The sequence below is a fragment of the Coptis chinensis genome, chromosome 9 (genome assembly GCF_015680905.1).
Source record: "Coptis chinensis isolate HL-2020 chromosome 9, ASM1568090v1, whole genome shotgun sequence".
Classification (NCBI taxonomy): domain Eukaryota; kingdom Viridiplantae; phylum Streptophyta; class Magnoliopsida; order Ranunculales; family Ranunculaceae; genus Coptis; species Coptis chinensis.
This window is the reverse complement of record NC_141464.1, coordinates 3,062,210-3,085,606: the sequence shown is the minus strand read 5'-3', so window position 1 is coordinate 3,085,606 and position 23,397 is coordinate 3,062,210. Positions and strand designations below refer to the sequence as shown.

The 23,397-nt window shown below is 36.4% G+C and overlaps 2 protein-coding genes and 1 long non-coding RNA gene across 7 annotated transcripts; all 3 read right to left on the bottom strand.

Moving 5' to 3' along the window:
• Positions 1-981: 981 nt before the first annotated feature.
• LOC147474408 (uncharacterized) lies at positions 982-7,762 on the bottom strand. Its single transcript, XM_086584975.1, has 8 exons — positions 7,008-7,762; positions 6,855-6,938; positions 6,676-6,774; positions 6,505-6,606; positions 6,293-6,412; positions 4,273-4,413; positions 3,329-3,676; positions 982-1,508 (listed from the first exon to the last, which is right to left on the bottom strand). Exons 1-8 carry the CDS (start codon positions 7,365-7,367, stop codon positions 1,212-1,214), a joined length of 1,551 nt encoding a protein of 516 aa, XP_086441101.1. The 5' UTR covers positions 7,368-7,762; the 3' UTR covers positions 982-1,211.
• A 405-nt stretch (positions 7,763-8,167) lies between these two features.
• Positions 8,168-13,981, bottom strand: LOC147474407 (uncharacterized). The gene is made up of 9 exons (XM_086583417.1): positions 13,758-13,981; positions 13,608-13,681; positions 13,294-13,538; positions 13,086-13,219; positions 12,105-12,441; positions 10,179-10,373; positions 9,697-9,804; positions 9,155-9,337; positions 8,168-8,629 (listed from the first exon to the last, which is right to left on the bottom strand). The coding sequence occupies exons 1-9, from the start codon at positions 13,768-13,770 to the stop codon at positions 8,530-8,532; spliced, it is 1,389 nt and encodes a 462-aa protein (XP_086439543.1). The 5' UTR covers positions 13,771-13,981; the 3' UTR covers positions 8,168-8,529.
• A 1,091-nt stretch (positions 13,982-15,072) lies between these two features.
• Positions 15,073-22,998, bottom strand: LOC147474406 (uncharacterized). Of its 5 annotated transcripts, none has more exons than XR_015207847.1 (5): positions 22,610-22,998; positions 16,242-16,337; positions 15,990-16,145; positions 15,669-15,913; positions 15,073-15,591 (listed from the first exon to the last, which is right to left on the bottom strand). It is a non-coding gene; the product is annotated as an uncharacterized LOC147474406 (long non-coding RNA). The 5 variants fall into 5 exon arrangements; XR_015207846.1 differs by lacking the exon at positions 22,610-22,998 and adding an exon at positions 17,001-17,753; XR_015207848.1 differs by lacking the exon at positions 22,610-22,998 and adding an exon at positions 17,083-17,753.
• Positions 22,999-23,397: the final 399 nt, after the last annotated feature.

Sequence of the window (23,397 nt, the reverse complement as noted above, 5' to 3'; positions counted from 1 at the left end):
ACAACAAGGATATCTGAAAGCTTTATGACTGGAATGCAAGTAAAAAACACATATGTCGCGCCACCACCCATTTGCAAGCAGAAGTAACAAGCACTGAGGGCGGAGCAACTACCTGCAATTTCTAAGTAAAACTTGATTCGGACTTCTAATGAACAGAAACATTTGAATCCATCCCACCCAACTATCTATGGAATCACAAAACATGATCAACCCTAACAATTTGCAATATTTTCTCAATTTTATGATTGACGCCTTTAAGCAAGATATTATATATAAGGACGGCTAAGAATGCCATTGCTCTAAGCATGACTATACAATTGCAAACGGTTACTATAAGTAAAAGTATCATCAAAGCAATTATTTACGAGATTACTGGACACAAAGATCTCATTCTAGTACTTCTGACTGTAAGTCCTGCAGAGCATATCAACCAATGAACTTTTAACTGTGAAAGGCAACTCCATAGGAGTAAATATACTCTCCATATGAGTGCACCCAGCGCAAAAGCAGTAACTGCAAACACAACACTAAGCAGTAAAGATAATGTGGTTGCTGCTTGTTCTCCACCTCATGGTCCCATTCTTAGGAAAAGCTCTTAAGAAAATTTCTAAAACATAACAGCAGGTCCAGAATTCATTCTACACACAGGAACTTGTTGATCAAACCCAACAACGTAATCTTTTACCAAAACAAACTTGGTACTTTCAGGTGGACATGGTATTGTAGTTACATTTTAGAGATACCAATTCCAACAACAAAAATGTAGAAGACTTCATGTCTCACAACTCACTATATATTATGAACTGTAACAGACAGGGAGATGCTACAGCAATTATTCTATCACTTAGTTTGATTTTGCTAAATTGCACTATCAAACAAAATGCTTGCTCATGAGTTCTGAGAGGTCATTTTCATTTTGTTTTCTGAGTACCACCGCTATAACATTCCCCACAAGGACACAAAAGAGGGTATCAAGGCATATTGTTTGAAACAAACTCTGTTTGTTATTCACCTTTGCTGAATGTTCCGAACTTTGCCTACAATTGAATTCTCTTACTTAGCAGATTGATAATCCAGGCATTGCTGGCTAGCCTAGTATTAAGTACAATAAGCTTCTTCTTAAGTGCTGCTGGGTACTTGTGAAAATGGAGAACAGAAATGGCTATCCAGATGTTCGCCACAATCCTGAGATACAGGGGAAATAGAGAGAGCTAGAGCTGAAGACAAGATCTACTACAAAGAGCTAGTGCACCTGAGCTTATATGTTTTCGCTGCCTCCACACCTCAAGGACAAGTTCTTCACCTCGTTGAATATGGAGATACTCATCCATGTCGAAGTATGATTCTTTCGGCCGTCTAGCAGGAGACCGACTGATGTAACTTCTGCAATCACCAAATCTGTTATTAATGTCATCCCTGGTAAACACAGACAGGTTGCCACCTTCAATACTACAGCTCGGGCGGCTTGTGGTGAAAAGATTACTTCCATTGCATGCAGTCCTCTCTCCCTAAAAATATGAGTTTGTACACAATAAAACAGATATCAGGGGACATTATTAATCACAACATACCAGAAATAGTACATAGATTCTCCGAACAAACATAAATATGAACATGCCACATCGTCAAGGACCTCCACAGAATTATCCACGATCAAAAGTACAGAAGAGTACCACACGTAATACAGCGAACACTTTTCAAAATGATGAAAGCACCTACATCCATATGATAAGACGCCAACTAAAAAGCAAGTGCTGCATGAAATTCGACATGGTCTGGTTTGGACTGATTCTCAGCGAGGTCAATCTATCCACAATCCATCCTATGATTCCTATCCACAATCTATCCTATGAATTAAACTACAAAAGCATCATTTCCAGCCAAAACTAAAGTGGAACATGTGAAACACATGTTAATAACTAAATATGCATCTGAAATAATAATTTTTGTCTTCACATATGTGAACAATTAATATCAAGGAATAAAAGAGCAAAAGAAGAATTGAGAAATATGGGAAGAACTTTAATATTCGACCTCCCCACATTGTACTTGTACTAGATTTACATGTTCAAACCTAAGTAACAAGGACACCTAATACTAAAAAAAAATCTGTGTCGGACACAGACACACGGATACTTGTGTCGGACACACAGACACGTGCATACCATTTCAAACTAGGGTTTCTTATACCCTAAAAGACTACGAAAATAATCTGTTAACATAGTTCCAACTCCATGATATGCCACTTTCATATTTATTTATCTGTAAGGAGCCGCTTCATAAGGTCTTGAGCCCAAGAATTAGTTGTGTAACTAAAGAATAATGACAGTTTCCTTTTCTTATATAGATGTGTCCACGTGTCCTACTTCATATAAGTCCCTTGTCAGACACCCCGTATCAGTGTCTGACACCGACACGCATATCCTTGTCAATGTGACTTAGCTTCAAACTAATGTTATGCAAGCAAAGCAACTAAGCACCAAAAGAGGTAACATGTTTACTATGTCATATTGTTGACACATGTTAAATAATATGGATCAAGCCTACTATGTGGGTCTAATTCTAAGTTTCTGCCTCACAAAAGCTTTTGGTCTTATTCAAAGTAGAAGATGAAAAGACCATGGACTAGAAGATTAGGAACAAGAAAAACAATAATTACATGTTTCTTTTAAAGAAAGGAGAAGAAAAAGAAAAGAAATTTTATTAATTGTTTCTACAGTGTCCTAAAAAAAATGCAGGGCATATGGTGTACCATACATGAAAATCCTAAATCAGATAAGGGGACTGAAAATACCCACAATACCTTACAAAACGATGTGCATGCATTTTAGTCTGAGATGTAATTGGATAGAAGTACAACTGTTTTGATAGACAACAGCCCAAATCAGATAAAAGGGACTGCAAATATCCCCAATAACAAGAAATACCAAGATTAATTAATATCCACAATGCCATTAACAATGCTATGCCTAGTAGCCCACAGTGCCATTAACGATAATGCTACAAAACTCCTAAACAACGTTCAAACACAGTCATCAAGTCTCATTTGGTATGATGAATAATGGACAAAATCCAAAATAAACACGGAACCAATATCATTTTCTAAGCTTAACATGACTAACAGAGTAACAGTTCATCTGATAGCCCCTCTCACTTGGTATGATTAGAATAACATATCGAATCCAACACAAACACAGTACCAATATCATTTTGGCAGCTCAACATGAGTAAAGAATTGTTTTTCATATACCCCCATCATTGGTTCCAAGTCAATACAAACAAAAAAACCTCTGGAAAAATAATAGCAGTTGTTTGGAAAAATAATTACCAGAAGTGAACCATATGAAATATCTTCTGGAAACTGTGAAACTTCCTCCTTACTCTTGCACAATAGAGGAGAGCCATCATTACTAGTCTCCCACTGCAACCATGGCAAAACAACACCATCCATTTCAACAGGAAGAGAAGTAGATCTTGTAGAGCACCCAGCAGCTTCACTTTCCCCATAATGCAATATAAGGTCCTTTGGCTTTTTTACTCCTAGTGTTGAGCTTGCATCACTCCTTTCCCCATCAAATGAGGAAATATCTGTGTCTTCAACATTTGAAAGGAAGTCATCTATGTATCTCTCTGCATCCTCGGTCAAGCACTTGGACATCCAACCTCTATCATTATTCTGGTAAAGAAGGAAAAATACACCAGGCGTATCAGGAGAAAAAGAACCGAGTGAAGTAACGTTTACCACAGTTCAAATCCTTAAGTCTTGCTAGCAGCTCATAGTTCAGGACGGAAGATTACCGGTTTGAAATCAGTAGCTTTAAAAGGCTCATAAAATAATTGGGCCAAAAAAGCGCCAATCAACAATGGGTCGAACTAAAAAAAATTCATGTTAGATTCATGTCTATTAAATTCGGAATTAATGAGGATATATACTTGATATTGGAAATCTATCAAAACCAAACATACATTTTCTTTAAGTAAAATCAGAATCAGTACTTGACTGCTTGTTTTTGTGGTAAAAATGCGTATATAGGGCTCAAAAATTCGTTTGAATACTCCGTAGCCGCAAAATGCGTGTTTTTATTTGTATGTGGTAACAAACGAAAGAGTTAATTCCAGTATAATTGAATCAGTTCTTTGGAGTTAGATGTTTGTTCTTCAAAACACAAAATTCTCCAATCAGCTAGCTTTTCTTCAAAGAATTACCAATGCCCTAAGCTTCAAACATAACTAATAATTAAAATCAATCTAGATGTGTTATGAGAGGCCTACCTTTCTACCAAGTGACGACTTTTCTTGAACAGTAAGATTCTTTGGATCTGGAAGCAACTCCTTGACTATCTTAGAGAGCTCCCGACCGCGTTGCTCTTCAGCCACTATCTCAGCTAAAAGGTCTTGTTTGCGCTTCTCTGACTGGAATGTTCAAGATACTTGAATACATCATTAATGAAAATATAATGCTACAGTTACATTAATTTACAAGTATTTACTATAATTCAAAAAATAGATAAAAGGGTGCATTTCTTTTAACCAGGTGTGTCCATTTTTTTGCTACTTTCTGTTAGACAAGTGTGGTTTAAGATGCTGGCCAATTTTAAAACCAAGAGGGGTAGACATCACCAGTAAAAGCTTATATGCTTGAGTGGATAGGGGAACAAACACAAATATAAAAACCAAATCATTTGGGAATACTACTAATAAGAAATCAAACAAACAAGGAAGCCAGTAAAAATTGATATTGGAATAATCTCTAAAGACCAATTAGGCACATATAAACACTATATTAATTGTGCTTCTTGGAAGATTTTTCTTTTAATGAATTAACAGTTCCTTTTAAAGTCTAAAAGAAAATGAAAAGCCATACTACTATCGTATGATTACGCAGATTGATGAACCATAATGAAACATCCTCAACAAAAAAGGGTACCCTGACCAAATATTACGGTCCAACACGTTGATCATTGCATCACTATGAGAAACTTTTGAAATATTAGATAAAGGAAGAAACAGAGGAAATAGACATAAGACATCATAACGAAGAATAGTAAGAGCAAAGAGTCACGGAGATACAGTCCTCACTCTCTCGAGATAATATGGCACTAGATATAGGATGATCCAAACGGAGTAACCATAATGGCATGTGTAAATGTTAGATAGATCATAAAACATGGGCCAACCAGCCCAATTTGGCCAACCAAAACATAAAGCAAAGATAAAACGCCAAAGATGAAATTGCCACTAAGAAAAAAATATATTGGCATTGTCCCACCAAGATCAAACTCTAAAGTCTCATTCGACAAAAGTCTCTCCTCTATTCTTATGTTTCCTGCAATATAGAGTTCCTTACAATGTTGAGATATATAGTCCCACATTCAAAATTTAAAGCATTAATAGACAAGTTCCTAGGACGCTTCAGTCATTGCAAATTGGTTTTGAGTTGAGACACGGTATCATTTATTCTCACTTTGGCAGGGAAGAATGAGCGACGAGAGAGATGTCCACGTCAGTGTATTTGGGTTCAGGGTTAAATTAAGAAGCAAAAAAAGAACTAGTTGCAAACTGTGTTTTGGAGCCTTTGGAGCAAAGATGCAGGGAGTGAAAACTCTTCTGCAAAAAATCGCATCAAGCGCACAGCGCATTAAAAAGGGCATTAAGACGTGTCAATGTATGGGGATTTAATCTTCCTCTGCCAACATTCACACCAGGGCACATGGTGGATAACAAGGGACATTGACATGTGCCAGCCTATTCGTAGGAGGATTATATGCATGGGCATTACTAGTATCATATATTAAGCATCCGATTCTTAAAAGAAATGCGCAAGAATTAACGGAAAGATGCAACCATCGTATATTCCCTTGTAACCATTATTATAGTATTTAGTCTCTTTCTTAGAAACTCAAAGTCTTCTGAGAAATTATAATAATAGGTATACTTTGTAATTCATGGAGAGAAAGAGTTTCTATTGTCACGGGCTAAAGCTCAATACATCCCCCTTAAATTCTATTAATGTGTGTGGTGTCCAAGTCTGCCAAATCATCCACTGGAGGTGAAACTAATAGACACATAATCGTGGCATGGAGTTTTGCGTATTTTCCTCTATGACATATCTTTTCTATCTATCCTGCTGTCATGACTCGAGAGTACCTTCTGTTATGATAAGATCGTATTATTGCACAGGAACCATCTCTGTTTATTCTTATCCCCTTCCTTCTGTTACCTATTATCATATGTTATCCCACAAACTCACACTCAATAAAATCTATACATAAAGATTAAAAAACCTACATACCTGTTCCAGTTTTGCAGTATAGTTCTGTCTGATCACAGAAACAGCCTGGAGAACATCCGAGTCTTGTGACTGAAAGCAACTATCAATGGCTAAAACAGAATGATTTGATTTCACTATTCCCTACAAGATAGGCGAAACAAGAAGAGCACAAGGTCTTACAGAGGTACATATATAGATGATGCAAAGTATGGAAGGGTAAAAGCATTGCATACCTGTTCGATTTCAGTCCTGATATCTTCAACAGCATGTCTAAGTTGTTCTCGCATAACTTGATACATCCCAGTCTGTGCTCCATCACTAGTAGGATGTTCTGTCTACAGATAATCAATATATAAATAAGCATTGAGTCTTGAGGATTAAGCATGACACCTAAAAAACCAAACCTTTTTCTGTGAATAAACTGCTCGTATCGTTCTCTCGGTCCCATTTTTATGAGCATGAGTATCCCGTGGTTCCTCATCGGTTAGTGCAGAAGAGTGACTCTGTAAAATTTATAAGTTAAATAATAATAATAATAATAATAATAATAATATTAATAAAAAAAATACAACATTATTCTTACCGAGTAGCCATCGTAGGACTTTGATAATTCTGTTTGTCGATGGTTGACACTAGAGTTGTGAGTATGATGATCTATATCATCACTCTGTCGTGATTAAGAAGAAATAGTTTAATATGTTGAAAAACAGAAACTAGTAAATAAACTGTTTCATACCTCTGAATCACTAAAATGATTGTATCTGGCAACAGAGACCGAACTACGCCTTTGATTATTATTATTATTATTATTAGTGTGAGGCCTGGACACGGACCGACTACGCCTTTGATTATTATTATTATTAGTAGTAGTAGTAGTAGTGGAGGATGAAGAAGGTGGAGCTTCGAAATGACCGAATGATCCTCTGACAGTGTTGACGAATCTGCCACGTGATGGGGATGGGCCACGGCTTAGACTTCTTGAGCGGAGTAGACGGCTTGAATTATTATTAGTGTTGTTTCTAGAAGAAGATTGAGAAGATGAAGAGTTGGAATTACTGCTTCTCTTGGTAGTCGATTTGAATGCCGACGTGGCCATTTCTATTTTTATTAGCTTTGAAGAAGAAGAAGAAAAAATTCAATTTTTTCGCGAGGAATTTGGCGGAGAAATCTATTCTCTGTCTTCATTTTTGAATGTTGAATAATTGGCCAGTGGGTGGACGTGGACCTACCTCCTACGACGTCATCCTCATTTTCATTTCCTAAATATCTTTATTCATTATTAATTTCGCATGCAACATATGATTTGCTCACTTTTTCTGTTTTTCACCGTACCAACCCCAAAGGGAGAACAGTACGAATAATGTCGACCATTGGACGAGTGCTAATTAGCCACATTGCATGTAATTGTGGTAGTAAATTCATTAAGTGTCATTTTCATGAACGGAGTAGATTATTTCTATGCAAGGCCTGATTTTCAATTTTCTTCAGGGTGTCCTGTGGAGTATGGAGTTCGTGTTGTCTTACATCTACTTTTTATAGTTTTTTCTTCACAAGTCCCCCCCCTCATGAAGTACAAAAATGTTGGATGGATTTCACAATCTTCCGTCAAGTGTGGAGGGGGAGTGTTAATTCACCCTTTATTGTTTCTTGAATTTGATCAGAAAGGCGTATTAGTTGCCTTCGGAGGAGCAAGGTAGGTTATGTAAGAACTTTAAGTGCTCATGAAGTCAGTGTCAAATGCAATCACATTCCTAAACAACCTTAAGAATTTTGGACGAACTATTAGTAGCCTATAGCAAAATACAAACGTCTTCGGTGTAATTAAAGTCGCATTACTTCCAGCCCAGTTGACAGGGAAAATAAATTACTCAGATCTCATCCTTCACAAGATCTTGATGTGCAAATACAGTTTCCAATTAAAATTTAGTGCTGAAGGGATCCTAGAGTTCATACATCAAAGCAACTCAAGAGAGTTGACACTTCAAGAGCAACATAAACAAAAAACACATCAACATTTTAATGCAAGAAAAAAAAGACTTTCTCGGTACACCAAAGTCACTAAACCACTTGTCCCGGCCAGTTCTGGAACCAAAATAAGAGTCATCAGTCTTATAAGCCAAAATAACAATATCCCTCATGCACCATATGTAGACCAACTCAATGTCGAACACACGCCATGCATTCCCTAGTACTGATTCATTTCCCTCCTTTTGCCTTGAATTTCCATTGCACATCCCTTCTTTGTTTTTGCATTTTCATCACTCTGCGGTCTTATTTTTCTTCTTCTTCTTTCTTTTCTTTTTCTCAGAAGTATTCTCCCCAGCAACAAGATTGGTGGCTATTGCAGTATCATCAATCCTGTGCAGTACAGAGGAATAAGTCAAACCGTGGCTATTTAAATACTTCAGGTACAGACAACACCCCACACTAGGTAATTTTCAATCTATCATTCTTCTACCCCACCCCCCACCTTCAAATAGTGAATACATCCAAGATCAGTAATATTAAAAGACCACTAACAAGAGAACGGTACAAAAAAAAAAGGGAGTACATACAATTGTAATGTCCTGTATTACACCAAAGATAATAAATAGAAACTGCAAATATCTTCATTATCCAAGTAAAAGAACCGAACATTTGAGTTCTTTCTAGAGACTAAAGAACATGTCCAACACCTTGTTGGTGATGGGATTGGGGGCAGCGGGGCAGGTGTCTCAATTAAAAAAACCTCATATAAGCTCATTTTAATTCTCAATTAACACTCGTTAAAATTTGTTTTCCACAGCTTTACAGGAAAATTACTAAAGAAAAATATTAGAACCTGCATTCTAGGAAAAACCAAAACCTAAAAAGCATTATAACTGCAATTCTGCAAATCCTTACCTCTCCGTTTCAGAGTCTATAACATCTACAACTTTCCTTTTTGTGCCTGTGACTTGATCACCACCATCAGCAGCTTTCTTCTTGCTACTGACTTGATCACCACCATTGCCAACTTTCTTCTTGCTTGCCTTAATTACTTTCCCATCAGATTTCTCTTTTAATTCAACACTTACATCTTCGGTCCTGAATAGACAAGATATTGGCAAATCACTTCCAGAGTTAGATTTTGCTCGGACATACTTTGAGACAGTTGAGAAGCTATCACAATGCACTAAACCAAATTTTTCTGTTTTTTTTTTTTTTTTTTTTGACAGTGGACTTTTGATTCTATAACCATTAAATCCTCGGACATGTTCTCTCTGATAATTAATAGCATATACCTATTAACTCCTCTTTGGAATTTATCTTCCATAGCTTACAACCACAACAATAACCGGAAAAAAAGAACATAGAAAAACGACAACAAACCATAACCCCGGAAAATTGGTACAAATGTCAATCCTTGCCTCTCTAATTCAGATTTTTTAGCGTTTGCACTTTACCTTTTCGCGTCTGTGACTTCATCAACGCAATCTTTATGTTTCTTCTTGCTTGCCTTGACTACTTTCTTATCAGATTTCTCTTTTACTTCAGCACTTCCATCTTCAGTCCTGGAAAGGAAAAAGATATGCAATCCAAGTGAGGCTTTGTTAAGACCTACAAAACTAAAACAAGATTGAGGGAAAAAAGCACATGTCTATATGCAAGTGTGCATGTCTAATGCATTAGCAGGATTACAGGAAACTACGAAAGATCATCATCCCCTTCACCCACACCCAAAAAAACAAAGAAAAAAGAACAAAAAATGAATAAAAAAAACAGTGATAGGAAAAAAGGAATAAAGGTAAGAAAATATCAGTGATATCAGCTGATCATGTAAAGGGCATCTAGTGAACTGTCTAGTGAACAAACAAAGATACGAGTATGATAAAACATAGTTCGTACGCTATAAAAGAAGAGATACAGAGTGATAATCAATTCTCACTTATGAGTGAAAGGCTTCTTGTTGACTTCATCTTTAACAGGCTCCTCCTTCGAGACGTCATCAGTCTTATCATCTACCAGTACGCCAGTTTTATCTTTGCCCCGTTCTTTCTTCTTCCTTTTCTTCTGTTTCTCATTGGTTTCATGTCCAACCTCCGAAGATGGAAGAGAGGAACCATTTGGTTGTTCAACCACCCTGCTTGCACATATTACACATATTAAACCACACAAACAAAAAATAGCATCTTTAAGCTGCAAAAAAATGTTAACTTTAAACTAACATCATTTTAACTTGGAAATCGCCTTGTTTTTTTATTGTATATTCAATGCATTACATCAGTTTTTTCTTTTTTCGAATGATCAGCCAAAACAGATACTATTAATAATTGGCGTACTACACAGAGTCTAGTTTCCTAAATTTTAGCACCAGACTTCACCCTTTGAAGCCCACACACACTATGCCTGGTGCTATAAAAAGACTTCAACTATATTTACCTTAAACACTTCACCTGCTTTAGCATTAACCAGTCATAGGACGACAAAGACGATGGGGACAAGGCAACACAGAGAATTACAAATCCCAGTATCCAACTGCTGTTACCTTCAATAAACTTCCAAGTAACAAATGACAGTAAAAGAAGACCAAGTCCCCAAAACAATGTCCTCTGCACTGCAGATTCGTTGTGGTCCATGCCCATGTCATTGGTTTCATATTTGGTGATAATCTTTTCAATAAAAGAGCACCAAAGTCATACTTCCATGTACACCAAAGAATTAACAGCGCATGCTGGATCCATTTTTCCTCATTGACTGGAATATATCAATAAGGAAACAACAAGTTCAATGGAAACCACAAAGAGATAAAAATCTAGGGTAACTACTCATTGATTCTGAATTTTTTAGATTTTAAGCGTGAACACAGGGCATGAATCTAGGCCCAACACCAACAGAAGAGACATTGAAAATATGACATGAGCACAAAAGTATGCATCAGCTCACACACACACACACAAAGATTGACACATGATTTGGCCATCTTCTGAAATGGTTGAGATAATCAAATATTGGCATATCATCCACACGTGCACCAACACCCACCCAAACAGACACACGTGATGAATACCGAAGTATCAGCAATATACGACTTGTTGCAAACCTTTAAGATAGTGAAGTATGATACTTTGATCCCTGGTACCTGTAAGCTTAGTGTTTTCTGCTCATTCATCAAGAGGTAGAAACAACACATGTATATATATTTGATGTACTGTGCCCAAGCTTAGGTTGTGTTCAAATCAAGAACTGTGACATCATTTAGACACTCTTTATCATGCCTTAATTCAAGTACGATTGTGCCTGTGTTTTTTCTATTCCTAGATTTTCTGCCCTGTAAACCCCTTGGTAAAAGGTTACAAAAATGAAAGCTCGCCTTTTCATAAATTACAACGGCCGAAAAAAATGTTTTTTTTATGTTGCCAAGGAACAGGGAAATAAACCATCATTTACAGCTTTAAATGTCCTATTTAGATATTTAGGACTTCCAAACAGAAACTATCTCTATTTGTCCACGTAAAGACAAAGAGCATACTACATTTTGTATTCTTTACACACGTTCGACTGAAATGTTAACTGCTGATCGAATAAGTTAATTATATATATGAAGAACATGTTCAAAAGTATGCTGTAGATGAATTTGGACAGTCGAGTATGGTGCCTAAAGCTGCTATGTGGCACTTGTCTAACAGGTGGGAAATGTGGATTTAATTTCATATGCCAGCCTCTTAATAACTGGTATCACACACCTATTAAGTATTAACCCTCTTTGAAAGTTTATTTTCCACAATTTCACCAAAAATAAATAAAAATAAAGTAAAATTGCATTCAAGTACAAAAGGAGAAACCAGAAAAATACTATGATGCAAGCTCTGACCTCTTTGTTTCACAATCTTGGAATTCTTCATTATTCCTTTTTGCACCTGCGACTAGATCACCAGCATCTTCAGTTTTCTTCTTACTTTCGATGACTACTTTCTCATCTGATTTTTCTTCTACTTCAGCACTTTGACCGTTAGTCTTAGATAGAAAAGAATTTGGCAAATCATCTTCATCTTCACTTTGTACATCAAAGACTTGCGTACTGCCCTTGACAACTATCCTTTTACCGTCATCACTATCAGAATCACTTACTTGATATGTCTTTCTAAGACGCTTACGATTTACATTCCATTTCACAGGCTTCTCATCATCTAGTATCTCCTCAATTACAACTGATAAAAACAATTTGAATAATCAGGTAATGTGTTGCCAAAAAACAAGAAACCAGCAACAAGAATAAACACTTTAGTAAAAATGTTTTTTCAAACAAAAGTGACTCCAACTGAAACTACAACAAATAAGTCTTCAACTTTTGGCACACTCAAGAAGAACTGTCTTTGAATTAAGTCATTACAGCTATCTAGAAAATGGAATATAGGCAGACCAAAAGATCCTTAAGTCCTTAAGGACAATACATAAAGAAGGAAGATTGCAAAGAGCTCCTGCCCACCCAATCTAAGAACTATAGATGGCAAAGGAATGATTACCATAAGAACTATACGTTGTTCTCACTTTAGAGGCAGTTGAAGTATACTCAACAAATTAGAGAAAAAGTTAATAACTGAGTCATAAAAGGAAAGCTAAAAAGAAATACCCAAAAGCGACATCCAAGACTACATTTACCTGATTGCATACTTCTAATGACAAGTTTTCTACTCTAATGTAAGGATCGGCAAACTTACACACAAAAGTTTTCTAAGGAAGAGACTACACTACCTTATAGTTGTGTTTAGTTTGATTTATAAAGCACACATCCAGGGGAAAGACATTGATAAAAGGTGAAAAATGCATAGAACGAAACTTGCAACTAGACTACCTTTGCTTTTTCGCATTGGAGAAGGTGGGCTTTCAAGTTCGCCATCATCAATAAAGTCATCCTCGTACTCATCTTCTTCAGAATTATTAGACTGTTCACTCTCAGTATCACGTATATCCTCACCATACGAATCACTAAAGCACACAGTCAAGGAAAACCAGCAAAAGAATCACATTCTAGAATCTACTAAACTACCAAAAAAGGATACGTATCATCGCCATCCCTATTGCCACTGCCATTACGAGAACCTTTACCGAGATAGTATCCAGTAAGGTGTACACTTCGAGAGCCAAGAACAGAGAAGACGACTTCATCGTCCTCCTCAAACTCAAGATCCAAAGTGCAACACTCCGTCCTATCTGGTATCAAACGACATAAGAGAACAGGGCTCTTATCACCGACATTACACTGAACTATACTCTTCTGTGGATTCGAGCTAATGCCTATCGTAGCCTACAAACATAAATAAATAAATATCATATAAAAAACAAAATGATGAGGGACATTTAAGGGAAATCGAACCTGAGAAACATGAAGCCTTCCTCGAGATGCATCAAAACGATGAGAATAAGGCTTTCCTGGTTTTACTTCAACACCTGAGACAGACAGACAGACACTGAATAAGTCTCTTAAAAAGAAACTTGAAAAATTATAAATAAAATACATACTTACCCCAGAAAGCCATAATTTCTCAGTTTGGTGGAGGTTAAACCCTAAAAATATTAGATCGTGTCTTAAAAATTGGGTTGCCGCGCAAGTGAAAACTTGTATATATACTGCTACTAGTCACGTGCTACGCGTGTTTTTATGTTAGACACTTATTTATTATTATTATTATTACTACAGCGTATCAAGTGTCAACTTCCAAATTTGAAATTTGATTCCATTTCATTTTCACCAATTTCAATGGGATGAATTTAATTTCGACTTAAATACGGGGATACGACTGGTTGTTCCCCATTTCGAATGGAGTTTCTATGTACTTTGGAAGATGGTCCTCTTTCCTATTTTTTAAAAATAAAATAAAATAAAGTTTTAATAGACTCTGATTTATTTCATTTTGCTACTTTGCTAGTGGTGAGCAACAATAGTTTGATAAAATGGAAAAAAAAAAAGGAATTACAGGAGACAATGTGCTAAGTTAGAAGTCTATGCAAATCATGCTAGGATGTACAATCCCACATCTCATCATTGTAAAACTCATCAAATGTACTTAAGCTTGTTGCCTTGTCAGTAATTGAACATTGTTAGAAGTTTTTGCAAATTGCAACTATTTAACCAGGTCCCATGGTATTGGATTGCCTCTCGCTAATGTGGTCGTTGCAATAGATATTGATTCAGAAGCTAGATTGCCTCTCAAGTTTATGGGATTGCTGGAACGCCTAGGCAGAATGACAGAATACGAAGTAGTTACGCACAAGGCCCAAAATATCGATATCGATTAATATATCAGTGTACCCAAAAACCGATATATATCGGATATATCAATTATTTTGGTGACCATTCCAAACTATTTAAAATATCATAAATATTAGAAATATATTGGAAATATCGGATTTATATTAAAAAATTGTCAAAAAGTCAACCGATATATATCGGAAAAAAAGATTTTATATTCGGTAGATATATATCAAAAATATCGATATCAATGTACCAAAATACCGATATATATCGGATATATCGGCGATATTTTGGTCCATGGTTACGCAGCACAGCAATAGCATTTGGTAACAGTTTTTCGTTCTCCTCGGCTTTCCAGGTAAATTCTATAGTTCACATAAAACAACATATTAATCAAATGATTTCTGGGATTCGTTTATTGTGCTGTCATTGTTTCAACACACCAACTCCAATTCCAACAGCCTCAGTTCTAGTTAAATCCACATGAACTTGATTCCGAAACACACGAGAGAAGACGTGCTCAGATCCAATATGTGCCTCGTTTGTTTTTCTTTTATAGACATCTCTTTTATACAACACCCAAATGCTAAAAACAGAGTAAAATAAAACAAGGTCTGAAGCCACCTAAGCCAAAGAAAAGCCCCGCTACAATGAATTTCCAAGTCAATTCATATTCTATAATTTTGCTGAAATATTATAGAATACAAACCCTTGTACAAGCTACACCCAGAGGGCAGAACCCTAATAACAATAGAAAATACTAACTACAACTCAGTAAGGAAGCAGTCAAAGCACACACTAACAAAATAGAATAAGATCATTATAATTATACACTAATGTGCCACGCAATGCCCCTCAGGGTCGAGTCCAGTGCGCGCAGAGGCGCCATGCCCAGTTGCGGTCCTCTATCTCCAGGCCCCACCGAAAACAACTTCTCAACCACTGAAATTATTGAAAGCAACCAGTGGTCATATCCCACATCACATTAAAGTAGCAAGAAACATTAACATCCAATGATACTTGATATCTCCTTGTAAATGATTGCTGGGTAGCAGAAAATGGAAATACGGCTGAACATAACATCCACATCTCCAAGTAGAATCTCCTGATAGGTTTCAGAAGAAAATCTATTGTAATGCACAAATTATACACAATAAATTTTAAATAAGCAGAGGAATTTACTTGATCAAGATAGCTGCTCCACAAGTATGTTCCCTTTTGGTCTCGCAGAACGTTGTCAAATATGGATCGCCCTCATGGAACTCCACATTTGAACTCACGTCGTGTGCAATAGGAATTTTATATGCTTCTTCTTCTTGGTCTGTTTCTTGCAGGCAATCCCTGAAAGGTTTTCACAGGCTGATTTACAATAGATTGAACTCGATCTTGGTCACACTCTATAATCTCTGCACCAGCCTTAACTGCACCTGAAAATCCATACAACAAAAAGCTTGATGGTTCGACACCACAGTCGGAAATCATAGCAGGAAATAGTCAAGATACCTTGCATGAATGCTTAAACTTCTTGGTCATTATGTCAAGTACGTCATCAGACAACTTACGCTGTTCATTCCTTTCATACATTCCCTACAATTCTAGATGGACCTTTTCGGGGTCATGGTACTGCAAAGCTCTCTGAAATAATGTTACAACAGACTCCTGTAGAGTAGAACTAAATTAAGATAGTTCCCAACTTATTTGTAATGACAAGCGAAAATGAAAAACTAAATAAAGTTGCTCAGACATTGCTCTTACCTCTGGAGGATTTCCATACTCGTTTTCTAAATTAAATAAGCAATCCAAATGTTCAGCCTCTCGGACTCTCCTTGGAAATTTATTTTTCTCAAAGCCCTTCAAAACCCAAACAGCAATTTCATCATGTCTAATTTAAAACTTGAAAGACAGTTATGATGCACAGAACAGTATCCGCATGTGCCTTTGAAAGGCTACATAACTTGATTATAAAATCTTGCATCAAGAGTTCTCCATGCGATAGATAACAAAGCAAACCAACAAATGACCAGTTAACCCTTCTGTAGTTAAGTACTTAAGTCCATAATGAAACTTTGTAGCAGGTTTTTCTGGGTGGGAAAAACCATGGGAAGAAAGAAATGGTCCTTATGTTGCAAACCTAAGATTAAAGGTGGCCTGGGCATTATTGACATCATTAGTTAGAACAAATCAGCTAAGAAGGAGCTAAGTTGGTGCTTTTAGGTACAGAAATGGCTAAAAATCACCACTTCTGGACAATGGATTAACTGAGACTGGTTCACATGTTTGAAGAGGTAAACTGCAATCCATAGATGAGGTCAAACAATAAACTTTGTAGAATATAGTAGATGGAAGAAGTAATAGTGTGTGGCATGACCCACGGGACAAAGGATAACAGGTGCTGCAAGACAGAGATCTGGGGCTAGAGATGCATCAATTGTCAGCTCACTCATTACTGATAACAAAGGGGACTTACCCCCTCCAAAAAATGAAGGCATAGCAGAAATGTGGAGAGACATATACTGAGATCCATAGTTCTGAAGACAATGATTAGGTGATCTGGACTCCACACCCGCAAGGAAGATATAGTATCAAAATAGCTTACAGATATGTAGGCCAAGATGTGAGAAGCAGACATGGACTGAGGTCATATGGAGTCAATTGGTTCCATACACTCGTTTATAATATGGCTGGTTGTTCAAGATGCTATTATAGAAGACAAGCATCCAAGTGTCACAAAGAATGGAGGCGGGTGTTTAAAACTCTGAAGCGTAGTACCGTACAGAATGAGATCATCAGAGCTTGTCTTCGTGCGACAATCTGTATGGAGGGGAAGAAATGATTGAATCTTCAGGCAGAAAAACCAGTGTTTAGAAAACCGGACCGGACCGGTGGTTGAACCGGGGTCCGACCGGAACCGGTAAATTTTCGGTTCGGTTCAGTTAAAACTTGAGTTTATGGTTGGATCCTCGGTCTAAGCTTAAACCGTGGTTGAACCGGCGAACCGATTCAGCTCTAAACCGGATCACCCTTATATAATTTTTTTTTTTTTTTTTTTTTTTTTTGAAAAATTGATAATGTGGGGAGTTGAACCTAACACCTAAACAAAATAATCCAAACTCCAAACCAACATACTACTATGTATTTCTTGTATAATAAATTTATTTTGATATATAATACCAATTAATATTGAATTAAAACATGTATTTATTCATTTTATTATTGTAATTATTAAAAAATTTGCTAAATAAACATCAATCGGTCTGACCGAGTCGAACCATGGTTGAACCATTTTAACAAAAAATCAGTTCGATCACCGGTTCGGTTTTCAAAACATTGAGAAAAAACTACTCCTTAGGGGCAGATGATTGGAGAAAGCAGAGCCGAAGCACATAGGAAGAGCTAAAACTTGAAGACATTGAAAAGGACATACAATATGTTGGTGATACTGATTTGCAGTCAACCTTTGAAGTTCAAGCAACCAGCTATTTCAAAATTAAAATAAATTAAAACATATTGTATGTCCGTTTACCATGGTTTTTTATACCATGGTTTATACCACGCCCATTTACAAGATGAGTTAAAAGTTAATATTTTGTAGATATAATCTCCTAACTATGGATAGATTTTCCACAAAAATTCAGCTCATTTGGAAATCTCTAACCTATTTAAAAATTGTTGACAACTTTAAATTTTTTTTAACGCCCAGATTTTTCAATTTTGCAATCATCTTTTGACATTGTTAAACATCATCAAAGGAGCTAAAATTTTGTGGAGGTGATCTTCATGGTTTGTTGGACATATCCACATAAAATTAGGTTCTAGTTCGTCTTGTGGGTGAAGTTGTGAGCCATGGTATAAACCATGGTATATTGATCCCTCCTCCATGGTATATTGATCCTCCTCCTATATATATATATATATATATATATATATATATATATATATATATATATATATATATATATATAGGGAGGAGGGATCAATATACCATGGTTTATACCATGGCTCACAACTTCACCCACAAGACTGTCGGACCATGGTATATATATATATATATATATAGGACTGTCGGACCGAAGACTGCTATTGCAATGTCTTCTAAAAATCTGGTTGTTACTACTGACTCAAAGCTAATTGTGGTCATATACTAATGAGTGTAAACCATCTTGGAGATGCAAACTGTTATAAGCCGAATCCTATTATATAGATGTCGACTTGATCACGTAATTTTTGGCATATGTCCTAGAGAAAAAAGCAGCGCAGTGGATATGATTGCTAGACATGGTAGCATTACTGATAACCTCAATGTTTTCTCTAACCCCTCCCTGAGGAACAGAGTGAAATTGTGCACCCGGATACCATAAGCACCTTGTAAACTAGAATTTAACTTGTTCCTCTGATTAAAATAATTGGTAATGGTCTGCCGTCCGCCTAACCTCAGCTTGTGCTTACAAAAAAGAAAGGCGAAGAAAAGAACAAAAGAGCAGACAAATAAGAAATGTAAACCATTGATAGGTATCAAGTTCGGTTAACTTTGTTTAATCACATCAATAATTTTGATGCAGTACTTTTATTTTCTAGCTAGTAGCTCTGAAATACTGCAATCATCAAAAGAGCAATGCACAAGGTGGTACAAAGCATTAAACCTCATTGTATATGGATTATAGGTAAGGGGGAGGATGTGTCATTAATGATGCAACCTTGGTTGTGTATTAATAATAAACTTTGTGCCCTGGGTGATCTGATTCCTACAAGGACAGATACTCAGACCCTTACTATCAATAATATCATGCTTGAGGATGGTAGTGGGTGGGACACAAATAGGATTGATCACCTATTCCCATCCACTATAGGAAATCTTATTAAGCAAGTACTAATCAGACTAAGATATGCAAGCAAAGACAAACTAAGGTGGATGGTAGGGGTGGGAATTTGGCCCTAACGACCCTAACCCGGCCCTGACCGACCCAACCCTAAGCCCTATAAAGCTCTCACAACTAAAGCCCTCACAGAGTTTAGGGCCGGGCCGGGCCGGCCCTAATGCCTTCTAGGGCAGGGCTAGGGCTAAGATTCTAAAACATAGGCCCGACCCTAATTCATCCCTCATTAGCCCGACCCTAACCAAGCCCTAACCGCCCCGTTTTTGGACTTTCACTATAAATACACATACCATAATTGTCCAACTTTTGTTAAATATTTTCAATTAAAATAACATTGTCCTTTGTAATTTATCACTTACACCCAAGGGTACCTCCAATAACTTGTCTTATATAACAAAAACTTGTCAACTTAATGACCCATGAAGAACAATGAGCACTAGCCTAATAAAAAATAAGACTTTATTCCTTTGATCATCAAGTCAAAGTCCATAACTTATTATTCTCAATTTCTTTTTCTCACTTATTTCTTATAAATTATATTTTTATTCACATCCAAGCCAAGTCTAAAACTAAAGATTTCCTTCCACACCATTAAAGCAAAATACAGAGCAGACATTTGTAACATAGAAACCAAAAAACAACCTTTGTCAGAAAAATGACATTTGTAATCTCAAACCTTTCTCCATCACTTGTTCAAAAGCCAATATTTTCATTTCCATATACAAAGCTTGAATCACTTTTAAATTAGAAGAAAGATAATATTATATTTGTTTGAATCTATTATAGAAATAATTTATGATATTACAAATAGTTTAACAACTTCCATGACCCTTAACCAAAACTATTATGTTTCTTCTTATATCTATTACTTCTTCCTTTAAAATGATAATATAATTATTTGTCTATGTATTTCAATTTAAAATGTAATTTTAGTGAGGTTTGAGTACAAGGAAGAACAAATTTCGAACTCTCGGTGTACTTCAGTCCATTAGATTGTGGATGTGTATTTTAAATTTTTTGACTTATACAGAATTATTACTAGATTGGTTGGACTTTGAGTTTGTAGATTATTGTACATTTTGTAATATAAATGAGTTTTAAAACTGATGTAGTAAAAAAAAAAAAAATATATATAGCCTAGCCCAAAAGCCTAAAGCCTTTAAAGGGCTTAGGGTAGGATAAGGGCTTGAGGTTTAGACTTGTGACCGGCCCGACCCGCCCTATCTTTGACTTAGGGGGCGGGCCGACCTGGCCCTAATATTTGAAGGGCTTTAAATGTTTAGGGGCGGGCTAGCCCGACCCAGCCCATTGCCCACCCCTAGTGGATGGGTACCCAAAATGGAAACCTGTTTGTAAAGTTAGCTTATAACAAGTTGAAGGAACATCAGGGGCTGGAACAGTCATCTTCTTTTAACACAATGACTGTGAAAGCTATCTGGAAAACTCATATACCAGCAAGTAATTAGTTGTTCATATGGAAGATGTACATGGGAATCCTCCCTACAGGGGATTTGCTTGAAACAAGGAATCTTAAAGGAGACTTTTGTTGTCCTTTTTGTTGGACTGAATAGGAGGATCCTAAACATATTTTTTTCCAATGTGAATGGACTAGATCCATTTGGTTTGCCTCTAACCTGGGAGGAAAAATACATGAGATGGGGGAGAACTCCATAAGAGATTAGATAGATCTTTTCATCAATTGGAGCAAGGTAGAGGATCAGGGTATTGCAGAAAAGGGAGTCCTAGCACTTATCCTCCTCCAGGAGATCTGGGACTTTAGAAATAAAACAAAATTTGAAGGGAAAAACAGCAACAGAGAAAGCTTGATCAGACGATCCTATGCACTTTGGAGTAGATGTCTGCAGGCCTATGAAGACAAACAGGGAGTTGGGAATAACAATAACCCAAACTGCACTCCTTTTATCTCTAATACTGATGCTAATAGAGATTTATTTCCTATTATTGAATTAGATACCATTGTTATAAAGTTTGATGCTGCATACTACAAATAATCTGGAAAGGCAGCAGCTGGAGCACTAACCTGGGACAATGAAGGGAACCTACGAGGGGCAGCCATCAGGAGATTCATAGCTCAGGAGGTTGAAGAAGCAGAAATGGTGGAACTGGAAGTTGCAGCAAAGCTAGCTAGGAGTACGGGAGGGAACTCGATTTTGTTTGAGGGTGACAGTAAATTAGTCATGATGGATTTATAAAACACTATTGAGTCTACCTCTCACTATTGGAGACTAGAACCAATTAAGTTAATGATTGAGGGGTTATATAAACCTTTTACTTTCTGTAAGTTCAAGTGGATTAGCCGTATGTATAACGATGAGGCGCATGCACTAGCAAAGTGGGCTATCAGGATGTCAGTCCACTGCCCAAACATATGCTTGATTGTAGTATGGTACCCCTTATGTTTTAATATATATAAGACATGTTTCTAGCGGAAAAAAAAAAAAAAAAAAAAAAAAAACCAAAGAGCAATGCACCATTTCCCATGAAAAAATGTATAGTAATGTGTTCCATGTAATGGGCATCCAACATTAATCTGTTACATTTCTTTTAACTCAAGCATTTTTGTTAGCAAGCTTAAATATCATATGCCTTACTAGTTTTGACTCTTTCTTCTTCTTTTTTTGGTTGGTTGGTTGTTTTTTTCCCAAACCCAAAATAATATACTGATGAATTGCAACTTTACAACCACTCATAAAAGGGGTTACAAACCTACAACGAATCTCCTCCTTGTGACCCTTAGCAAGGCACTAACGGATATAAAACAGAAAATAAACTACAAAACAACCAAGTCCCAACTTCAGATGATATTTTGAAATAGTACACTCTTGAACAACATACAAGTCCTCTTGGTTTTAAGATAAATAAAAAATAAAACTTCTTTCACATCTAAAATAATCCAATTGACCACCTTGTCCTCTTGGTTTTAAGATTAGCCTATTCAACACCCTTTATATACAGTAGAACCTCGTTAAATTGATACTTGATATAAATCAAATAATTCTATTCTAAGCGGATCCATTGAATAATTGATCTCAATGTCTTTAATTCTAGAATGATTAGATCTTGATCCAAAAGCACAACATCTTGCTCCAATACCACTATTGGGTTTCTACAACCCCTTGTCTCTCTAAGCAAGATCTTAGCTTCTGATATCAAGTCTAAATACTAGAACTATAAATAAACATTGAATGGAGTGAATACTGTAATAACACTTAAACAATTAAGCCATACCTAGTATTGCTAAAGAAAGAATCATATTGCTTTATTGATCAAAATCACTAGGAGAGTTCTTCACACCATTAACCCTTAGCTCTTGATGGGGAGATAATCACATGGGGTATATATAGAGTGGGACTTCCCCTCCTTATAGCCTACACTAAGATTCCCTTTCCTATAATGGAATCTTAGAGTTGGGGAAACTTGCCAATATCATCCAGTTATACATTAGAATTGTTAAACATATACTAGGACATATGTTAAACCAAAAATTGTACATATATTATTAGATTGGTTTCCTTATTCTCCAATATTCTAGAACAACTTTCGTATCCAGATTTTTAGTAAATGATTGCGTGTGGGACCATAAAATCCAACAATCTCCCACTTCGGCACACACAACACACTTAACATTTTAAATAGCTTGTTTTTTTTTTGGTAAGCAACGGATATATATATATATATATATATATAAGAAACTAATATTTCAGAGGTTATAGACACAGTGTATCATCCTCTAGATAGTGCATCAACCAACTAGGTGGCCTTGACAACCATTCAGAACTAGGAAGTAAATAATGTCCAGCAGATGCTAACTTATGGACTACGGTTAATGATCTATTGATCCACTTAATATTTACATTATCAAAAGTAACAAGCTCTTCTAATACATCCTCAAGTATAGTATTTGAAGACCAGGAAATGCTTGTTGGTTTATTTTTCAAAAAGTTGAGACATCTTTCGCATCCAGCTCTACTTCCACTGATGAGCTGAACTTCCGACACCATTGTAATCCTTTAAGA

What these genes read in the sequence shown, in the direction of transcription:
- LOC147474407 (XM_086583417.1), bottom strand. An exon ending in GAAGGCTTCATGTTTCTCAG is followed by an intron (nt 13,539 to 13,607) that starts GTTCGATTTCCC and finishes TTATGTTTGTAG; the next exon opens with GCTACGATAGGCATTAGCTC. An exon ending in GAAGTCACAGACGCGAAAAG is followed by an intron (nt 9,338 to 9,696) that starts GTAAAGTGCAAA and finishes TTGTCTATTCAG; the next exon opens with GACCGAAGATGTAAGTGTTG.
- LOC147474408 (XM_086584975.1), bottom strand. Translation starts at nt 7,367, where the DNA reads ATGGCCACGTCGGCATTCAAATCGACTACCAAGAGAAGCAGTAATTCC. An exon ending in TCAGGACTGAAATCGAACAG is followed by an intron (nt 6,413 to 6,504) that starts GTATGCAATGCT and finishes CCTATCTTGTAG; the next exon opens with GGAATAGTGAAATCAAATCA. An exon ending in TTTCATATGGTTCACTTCTG is followed by an intron (nt 1,509 to 3,328) that starts GTAATTATTTTT and finishes TCATATTTTTAG; the next exon opens with GGAGAGAGGACTGCATGCAA.